Source organism: Citrus clementina, unplaced genomic scaffold (assembly GCF_000493195.1).
Source record: "Citrus clementina cultivar Clemenules unplaced genomic scaffold, Citrus_clementina_v1.0 scaffold_1, whole genome shotgun sequence".
NCBI lineage: Eukaryota > Viridiplantae > Streptophyta > Magnoliopsida > Sapindales > Rutaceae > Citrus > Citrus x clementina.
This window is the reverse complement of record NW_006263303.1, coordinates 28084499-28094065: the sequence shown is the minus strand read 5'-3', so window position 1 is coordinate 28094065 and position 9567 is coordinate 28084499. Positions and strand designations below refer to the sequence as shown.

General features: G+C 34.3%; 1 protein-coding gene across 2 annotated transcripts; it reads left to right on the top strand.

The window, feature by feature from the left end:
- The first annotated feature begins 1353 nt into the window (after positions 1-1353).
- LOC18053727 (histone-lysine N-methyltransferase ASHR3) lies at positions 1354-6782 on the top strand. Of its 2 annotated transcripts, XM_024178621.1 has the most exons (12): positions 1354-1710; positions 2106-2252; positions 2481-2645; positions 3750-3776; positions 4541-4658; positions 4840-4933; positions 5133-5226; positions 5393-5471; positions 5590-5761; positions 5992-6072; positions 6184-6266; positions 6354-6782. In XM_024178621.1, exons 1-12 carry the CDS (start codon positions 1372-1374, stop codon positions 6386-6388), a joined length of 1434 nt encoding a protein of 477 aa, XP_024034389.1. In that variant the 5' UTR covers positions 1354-1371; the 3' UTR covers positions 6389-6782. The 2 variants fall into 2 exon arrangements, with proteins under 2 accessions (XP_024034389.1, XP_024034388.1); XM_024178620.1 differs by having other exon boundaries at positions 6184-6782.
- The last annotated feature ends 2785 nt before the right edge of the window (positions 6783-9567 follow it).

The following is a 9567-nucleotide window of genomic DNA, read 5'->3' as shown; positions in this document are numbered from 1 at the left end:
GAGAATTTAGTGTTGAGAACGATGGTGAGAAATTTTTAAAATTTTCTTTCTTATCCTATAAATAGTGATAGGCTAAATGGTAGCTTATGTATTATTATCCTAAGCATTTCCTTGTTATAAAATTTTGATAATGTATTGGATTAAATGGTGGGCTCTATTAATTTTATCCTACAAATACTTGTGTGTACCCAACTTTACCATAATTTTAGAGAAAAATATCTAATCCCGTCACTTTATACTCCAACCAAACGAGCCCTAAGTGTCATTCAGGGTTCCAATGAATATAATTTTCAATCTTTGGTGAAAATATGACTTAAAATATAAGCAACTAAGGTAACTGACTATTGCATCCGGGGATCATTGTCTTTGGCAGAAGGGGAATAGAACATGAGGAACACGTAAATTAAAGCATCAACCATCAACATATATGTCCAAATTTTTGTGGGTTACTTGCAAGCAAATAACAATTACCTAACAAATAAATTTCTCATAATCCCGTAAAAACTTAACTAATTAATCATAAAAAGACTACTGTATTAAACAATTAACATAGAAGAATAAGAATAAGAAGAAGAAGAAGAAGAAGAAGAAGAAGCCTTTGGCCGTGGTGGAAGAAGAAGGATTTGGCAGCTGCCGAAGAAAAGTAGAAGAAGAAGAAGAAGAAAAGGGGGACGACTGCAGCAGCTGAGTGGAAGAAGAAAGAAAAGGAGGACGGCAACAGCAGCTAAGTGGAAGAAGAAGAAGAAGAAGAAGAAAATATTAGGGTCAGATAAATACAGGTTATATTAATTTTTTTTGGTTTTTTTTTTTTTCAATTTGCTTGTTTGACCCGTTGTGTTGATTGTTCGATTAAAGTTAACTGCGAATTAAAATATGACCTAATTAATTTTGAGTTTTGAATGCAAACGGGTTCAAAACTTCAAGTCTTAAACCCTTGAAACCCAAATCAAACCGATTTCGAAATAAATTTTAAATTGGGTGTGATTAGGTCAATCTCATCTGAATGTACACCCTTATGTACAGTCAATAATACTACTATTTAATTTTTGTCCGGTCACGCTGGTGTTAAATATCAGTTCTCTTTATTAATGAACTATCTTTTTTTTCTTTCAACTTATTTAATACTACCGTACGGGCACCAGACTAGTGGGGGAGTCCGAAGGGCAACTAACTGTCAATTATACCATTATTCAACTCCACCGCTCCCCTTCCACTTGGATCCCACATCTCAAGGGCATTATCGTAATTTCATAAATCTTTTACCAAAATTACAAATTCCTGGCTTTCCCGCCTATCTTTCCCTCTCTTTCTATATATGCATTAATGGATTTTCAATTTTTATTTTTTAAATTTTCTATTAATCAAGAGAAAATGCCAGACCTCGCGAATCTCGCTCTCTCCTCCTCCTCCTCCTCGCTAACCCTAACTCGGTGCGCCTCTTCTCTGAAGCCACTGGCTCCTCCTCACTCAGCCACGGAGTCGCCCGGCTCCGATTCGGCGGTGGTCAAAACGCTTGCTTTGACCGGCGAGGAGGAGAACGTCTGTGCTAACGGAAATGGTAATTCCGTTAGGGTCATGAAACGGTGCCGCGGCGCCAAGAATATTCCCGGTTTAGAGGACCACGTGGCGGCTTGGGTGAAGAAGAAGATGGAATTGGGGGTCCCACAGTCGAACTGCTCTCTTCCGTTTCTTGTCGGCGCCAAGAAAATGGTTTATTCTGATTCTGTTTATTACAATTTATTTAATTAGAAAGAATTAAAAGATATTGGATTTTTCTTGCTCTGTAGTTTAATTCTTTGAAAGAATTTTATATCTCTTGGGAACTTCAAGATATACAGTGAATCTTTTTGTTGGGTATACTTATTCCTGCACTTGACAGTAAGATTTTAAGTGAAAAATAGGATATATTTTTTATGAGGCTTATGTTGTTGTAAGAGTAAGGGTGTGTTGTGGACAAAGCACTGAGGTGTTGTGGATTTGAATCCACAGCAAAATCGCTAGTTGGTATAAATCTAACACTTTAGCTGCTTTTGTTTTTAAAATTAAGCAGAAGCACAATAGTTCCAGATGTACCCTAATTTTATTTTTCTGCAATTTCATTTCAGATTGAATGCCGTGCTTGCCATAGGTTTATCTATCATGGGGAAGAGGTATTTTGTTCAGTTCGTGGTTGTGGAGGAGTGTATCATTTTATATGTGTGAAGGAAAGGCTTGGGATCTCTAATCCAAGAAATTTCAAGTGCCCACAGCATGTAAGAATCACGATTTTCTACATTATGATATGCTTCTTTTCTCTTGGAGATTCCTATAATATACTGCTACTGCATTTGCAGATTGTTTTTGCACGTTTCCCAGTTGATTTTCTTGTGATATTTTATATATGATTCTGATGTAATTTTTATTTTATGTCACGAATTTGATGTCATTCCTGATAATTACTTGCTCGGTTACTTATGTATGGGGCATCTTGTTGTCAACAGGCGTGCTTCATTTGCCGTCAGAGATTACAATGGCGATGTGTGCGATGCACAATAGCTTCACATGATAAGTGTGCACCTTGGCCAGACAGAGTGATTCATTTGAAAGACCAACCAGGTCGAGCAGTTTGCTGGAGGCATCCTGCTAAATGGCTGCTGGATAAGCAGGTCAATTTCTTCTTTCCTTAGTTGGTATTGCATGCTTGTTCTTTGGCCTTTCTGACATCATGTTGTGATTCTTGTGGTTATAACCCTGGCCTGCCATTTTCCTATTAAAATCATAGAATGGCTATGAAGTGGCTTCTATTGTAAACTTATGATGAGCTCTTACTCCAGATGCCATAGCTTGATTCACTCGTAATATCAAATTGATAGTCACCTATGTGCAACTTCAAACTGAAATATCATTTCGCTACATTTGAGCCGCATTCTTTTTTGTCTCATTCTCTTTTTTGATTGGAATTGTTAGATTTCTTTCTCAACTACGATTTTTCAGATTTAGAATTTAGATATGCCATATCATGCGCTTGATGAACTTTGCGAGCCACACATTGACTGTTGGCTAAATTTATTAGACTTCACAAATCCACTTACAATTTCTTGGCAGGTGGTAAACTTGATCATAAGCAATCAATTCAGATTTTCACCATGCCTTTAAGTCTTTAAAATTAACTTCAGAGGCAATTTAATTGTTTGAACTGTTAAACTTAATATCATTATTTTTGAAAACTACTTGTCAATCTCTTGCTGTGATATTGCAATAACGAGATGAGAAATTTGGCATGTGATAGTTTTAATGCTTCCGCTGAAACTACGGTAGTTTTTTGTGAGGGAGAGGTGTCAATAAAGGATTGAAGCAAGATTTATATCAGCTTATCAGTCAATAATACCAATCCCATGAGATGTTTCCATTTGCAAAACTGTGCTTGATTTGTTTTTTAATCAGATTCCCGATCTCCTTGCGCCTGCTTTCAAGTTGTTGTCCAAGGGACATTTGCAAATATAGCAGAGTGGGACAAAATTCGTGTGCTAATCATATAATTTATATCAACACAAAATTGATGATAACTTTTTGTGGTACTGTTTGGCCATTAATATTTAGAATAATCTAGACTGCTCATGTGTACAGGCAAAGAGAATCAAATACTTTTTAGTGTCAGACATTGTAACTATCTTACAATCTCTCAACTGCTTTTGTTGAGGTTTTATTTCTCCCTTCTTATTCATTGATTAGGCTGGCTGACAGGACTTATATATTTGTTGAATGAGCAGCATGCAGAGGCAACACGTGACATAGAGGTCAGACTTTTTGCACACTTTTTCAGGATAATTGTTGCATCTTATATCATTTAAACTTATTTATATTAATAATTCAAGATACATGAATCATATATTAACTTGTCCATTTAGAAAAATGATGCTGTAGGACAAAAGGAGGCTAGGAGTAGCCAGTGACATGGCTCCCAAACCTCCCACTATCCCTTCTTTCTACATGACAATATGTATACTTAGGCAACTCTTTGAATTAATCCAACATTTAACTAACCACTATCTAGATCATGTGGGAAAAAAGAGGTGAATGAATTGATATCAGAAAGTTCTCTATATGCATTTTGTTTGCTTCTAGTTGTCATAATGTGGAATGAGACTTGTCAATGCCAGCTCTTCTAGATTGTAAATGTAAGAAGGCATATAACCATAAAAAATAGCTCTCTTTGCTGCTGTCTGCTTGAATTGGTGAAGTATTCATGACATTTTCTATTAAGTAAAACTTGATCAAGAAAATTAGTAATTTGTTTTACCTTCTCCTTTCCTAGCCAATCTTCTTCCAAAACTGTGCAATATCTACATTGACAATCTTTGAGATTGAATGCAATAAGAAAGGATATAGTTGTGAAGTGCATGCATGCTTGTATCATTTATCTTCAATAAGCTGGTCCAAATTTTGGAATATAAACTGTTGTAAATGTGCTCTGTACAATGGATTAGATCTTATACCTGTGTAGCAAACTTTTCATTTGTATATTTCACAGGCTAACCTTTTCTCCTGCCTAATTTTCTAGGAAGTTTTCTGCCGCTTGCCTCTACCTTATGCTGATGAGGAGTTCAAGATCGATCTCACATGGAAAGATCTGATGGAGAATAAAGTTGGGCCACCTCCATATGTGCACATTAAGCGCAGTATCCAATGAACACTGTTTATTATCTTGAACCAGTTGTGTTTGTTTAGTGTTTTCTGCATTCCAAGTATCTCTTACTTAGTGAGATGGATAACGGTTTCAATATTTTTGCAGATAATCATTTTTAATGCCCTTTAATCATGTGTTTAAGTTATCTGTGCGCTAACCTTAAATGACATTAGATATTTACTTGGTGAAAAAGAAGCGTGACAATTCTGATGATGATATTGGTTGCACGAGTTGTAGTTCTGAATGCTCTGAGAATTGTGTGTGCAGGTATGTCCTGCCTATCTTCTAATTAATAATCCCAAAAAATAGCTAAGTAGATGCTAATGAATATTTAAAAAAATTATCTTTGATTTTCTTGTATGAATCAGCAGTTAACAGATTTATTCATTAAAGAGTTTTGTTGCATTATTTAGCACCTTGCCTTGCCTTGTTCCAGAGTTCTAACATACAGCATATAATCTTCTAGGGTCCAATATATTAGCTGCTCGAAGGCTTGCCATTGCTCCGAAAGTTGCAATAACAGGCCATTTCGTAAGGAGAAGAAGATCAAAATTGTTAAGGTGAGAAGACCTGCTGTATGAGTACATCAATTATGTTCCTCTGAACTTGCGTCACATTGCTATGGGATGTTTCTTTTTAGTCTGCAAATTTGTAAATTCAGGTGTTTTTTATTTATTTTGGGAATAATTTCTGTTATCCATAAAGGTTAATTCTTGTCCTTTCCAGACTGAATTTTGTGGTTGGGGAGTGGAGGCTGCTGAACCCATCAATAAAGGAGAATTTATAATTGAGTATATTGGGGAAGGTAGTTTCAGTTCTTGACCTTTCTGCTTTTATATATATGTATGAACATATTGAAGAGTCCTTGTTCATTTTTTTTATCATTATCACACATATTAATTAAAGTTGTCTTTTTCTTTCAGTTATTGATGACGCTTTGTGTGAACAAAGGCTCTGGGACATGAAATACCGAGGTGTGCAGAACTTTTATATGTGTGAAATTCGGAAAGATTTCACAATTGATGCCACCTTCAAGGGGAATTTTTCTCGTTTTCTAAATCACAGTTGTGATCCCAACTGCATGTTGGAGAAGTGGTTAGTATGATTAATGTTTGCCACTTTTTTTATATTTTACAGTAATCAAGATCGGAGAAGTGGTTAGACAGATATCTGCCATGCTTATCCTTGTTGTTTTATATTGCATCCTATTTCTTTGACGCATTATATATAATCTATCTGCTGAAGATATTGGAATTAAACAGCTTGTGAGAGTTGAATTTTGCACATTATTTGAGTCTAACCATTTTAATTTGCTTTTCTTGAAGGCAAGTTGAGGGGGAGACACGGGTGGGTGTGTTTGCAGCACGATCAATTAAAGCTGGAGAACCATTGACATATGATTACAGGTACATGTAGATCTCACTTCTATTTGTCCAGTAACCCTGTTGTGATCATTGGCAATTAGGGCGACATTTGGCTTTAGCGGGAGAGTTGTTCTTGAAATATAACTTGTGCAGATTTGTGCAATTTGGACCTGAGGTGAAGTGCTATTGTGGTGCATCTAGTTGTCAAGGCTACCTTGGAACCAAGAGAAAAATTGGTAAGTTAGAGCTTTGCTGGGGTTCAAAACGCAAGAGATCTTCTACTGCTTGCCTAGCTATTATAACTCTATGATCTGTTTCAGCAGTCTATTCTCAGACACCAGTCATGTCGAATATTTGATGCTTTCATCATAGATTGGAAAAAAAACAAAGAAAAAAATTGGAAAAAAAAAAAAGAACATGGGGGCAAGAGAGAAGGAAAAGGATGTTATTCAACTACAGTTCAGCATAACCATTAATAAGCATTCAACAATTGCATAAGCTTTGGTGGTTGTGCTAACCCTGTTTGTAGATTTTTCCTTTGTAACATTAATAGAACACATTAATTATTTAATTCCCGATGTCGGGATCATTGTATTCTGCAATGTACACTCTTCAGCTGTTATACACGATGGGTGTGAAAAAATTCTTAGTCTGAATTGTTCAGAGATCTCGAACTGTTTATGTGGGTGGAGTTTTCGTGTTTTGCCAAAGTTAAAACTGCCAAGTCCTGTATTTGCCTAATGATAATTGTACATCAGCTCAGCTGGATGAAAGAATAAACTATTTGTTTCTTGTATTTCATTTCCTCTGTTAAAAGAATGTGAACATGATCATTCTATATCACAGCTGGAATGATATCAAATGTGCTTTCATTTCTCATTTAGGGTTCAAATTGTAATCCCAAAAAAAATCTTTCTTTGGAACGGAATGTAATGAAAAATAATCATCCTCTTAGTCTCGGTCAGCATTCTATTCATTGATATTCACTAGCGAGTTTTCTTAAGTTGTATTTATTGTAATTTATAATTATATATTTCGGTATAAAAATAAGTAACAAAAATGTATAAGATCAAGTAAATTTTACTTGGCTGTTTAAAGTGAGTTATATTAATGACCCCACGCAATCTCCATCTTTTTAATAAGAAAAATACTAATGGCAAAAAGAGCACTGGACGACAAACAGTTACTGCGTTTTATCAACATGTAAAAAAATTGATAAGACAAATCAATTAAACTACATCGTTTTAACTACAATCTCATTCCCTCCCATCAAAAATATAAACTGCAATCTCATTTATATATATATATATACATCGTCCGATCTTAACGAAACCAGAACCCCCCATCACGTTCTTCAGTACCAAGTGCAAGCTCTTCACCAAGCGATCCTCAGCCCCTCGTCTCCGATAGCCGCCGAGTCTCTCCGTAGCCGGAGCAGAGACGCCTGTCATTCGGCATTCTCGAGTGCTTAAGGTGATTTCTTTCGATTCACTTCATTAATGCTTGGTTTTTTCATTTCCTAACTGAAATTTTGATTGCTAGCTTGCCGATAAGTTGATAGGCATAAGCAGATTATGCGTTCGAAATTTTATTGAAAATTTTTTATGAGTCTCTGTTTAGCTAGTAATCTGAGTGCTTGTCGGGCACGATATAAAAACATTCGAAACAAAGAATTAGTTAATTATTTGATAGGGTTCAAACTACAACATGATGGAGACACTATGCTATTCGAAATTTTTTGAACAATTTGTATGACCCTTGTATAGGTTCCGTTTGATATAGCTTAACAAATTCAACTGATTGCCATATGCATGCACGCGCTTAACAAATTCAAGGAATGAGAGAATTTTTAATGAATATTTAGTTGGAGATATTGATGTGGCAGATAAAGGAAAATCAAGAGTTACGCCATAAGGAAATGTAGATTTGACTCAAGAAAGTAGTGATCAAATAAGTGAAACTAGAGATGAGCTAGAGCAATGTGGTTGGATTATGTTCTGTTGTGAGCCTTGGCCTAGGATTTCTAAGTATTCAATCGAAAAGATTAGGAGTGTCATGTCCTACTTATAAACCGAAGTAACTCTCTTTTAGTAGTCAATGTAGAACACAATTCAACAACCTTTTCTTGAATGAAATCACCGCTAGACCCCAATTTTTTCATTTGACACAACTAAATTATTCCACCACCATATTATGGCTACGACTGTCTAAATCTGATACCACTTTTTGGGAGGCTAGGTCTAGTATTTCTAGGTATCCAATTCAAAAATTAGCGTATGGGAAGAAGTGACCTATTCTACTTATAAACCCATGTAACTCTTTTTTACTAGCCAATGTGGGATATAACTCAATAATAACTAATTTCGTTAACTTTTTTTATTTAGCAGTTTTCTTATTTAAGAGAATTCTTATTTAAGGAATAAGTAATTTTTCCTTTAGGATATAAATTATTCAAGGAGAAATACAACTAAGATAAGAAAATGAATACTTCTCCTACAAGAAATAATCACTATATAGAGGAAGGTTGGGTTTACTTGTTTGCATAACACGTGGATCAATTTTTCTCTACAAGTATGTAGTTTTTGTGTGAGACAAATGTTAGGTCTATTAAGAGATTGGGTGTTATTGAAATTTTAGGTGTGAGAAAAATACTAGTCATTGAAATAATTTTTTACATAGTGGATGTTTTTTCTTATCGTCCTTGGCAATTGTGGTTTTTATTTGGTATAGGAGCTTTCTATAGAAATTCTTGTGTTATATAATTGGTTTTATTCTCTATCTACTTTTTTTTTATTATTTTCTTGATATTTTTGTTTGCAAGATCTTCAGTGACATTAAAATTCTCTAAATGTTCATAATCAATCTTAAAATTATTGATATTTGTCATAGTTTATTTTTAATGCTATATGTCATATTTTTTTAATCTCCCTATAAATTATGTCATCATTTTTATCTGCCTCTTTGGTCATTGTTGTCGTCGATGTATTGATGATGAGATTTTCGATTATGTGATTGTGATGATGATGAAATTGATTGTGATGATGAAGAAGCAGAAGAAATAGAGCAAATAGCTAATTGATCCACGAAGAAGAAGCTAATTGATCAAGGAAGTCAAAGAAGAAGAAATTATAATTGTTGTTGTTGTTGTTATTACTATTACTATTATTGTTGTCATTATTGTTGTTGTCATTATTATTATTATTATTATTATTACTGTGAATATTTTGTTAATATTATTGTTGTTGTTGTTTGTTATTGATGTTATTTTTATTGCCAATAATTATTAATAACAATAGATTTTTAAATAATAACAATTATTATAAAAAATAATAATGTCAATAAATAAGTGAAGGCATTTTAATAATTTGAAACAATTCATTCCAATTTTTCTTAACTTATTCATTGTTTGTTTGACGTTGAACCTTGTAATAGTAATGCCAGTAATTAGTAATAATTCATAAACAAATAGCACAACAAATTTTTATACAAGTCAAATTAAATGTCAATTATTTCATAATTCCACTAATGGTCGAATGA

Excerpts from the sequence above, each read along its gene's own strand:
- LOC18053727 (XM_024178620.1), top strand. The coding sequence starts at position 1,372 with ATGCCAGACCTCGCGAATCTCGCTCTCTCCTCCTCCTCCTCCTCGCTA. Across the intron at positions 5,472-5,589 it reads AATTGAGTATATTGGGGAAG|TTATTGATGACGCTTTGTGT; the intron begins GTAGTTTCAGTT and ends TTTTTCTTTCAG. Across the intron at positions 5,762-5,991 it reads AACTGCATGTTGGAGAAGTG|GCAAGTTGAGGGGGAGACAC; the intron begins GTTAGTATGATT and ends CTTTTCTTGAAG.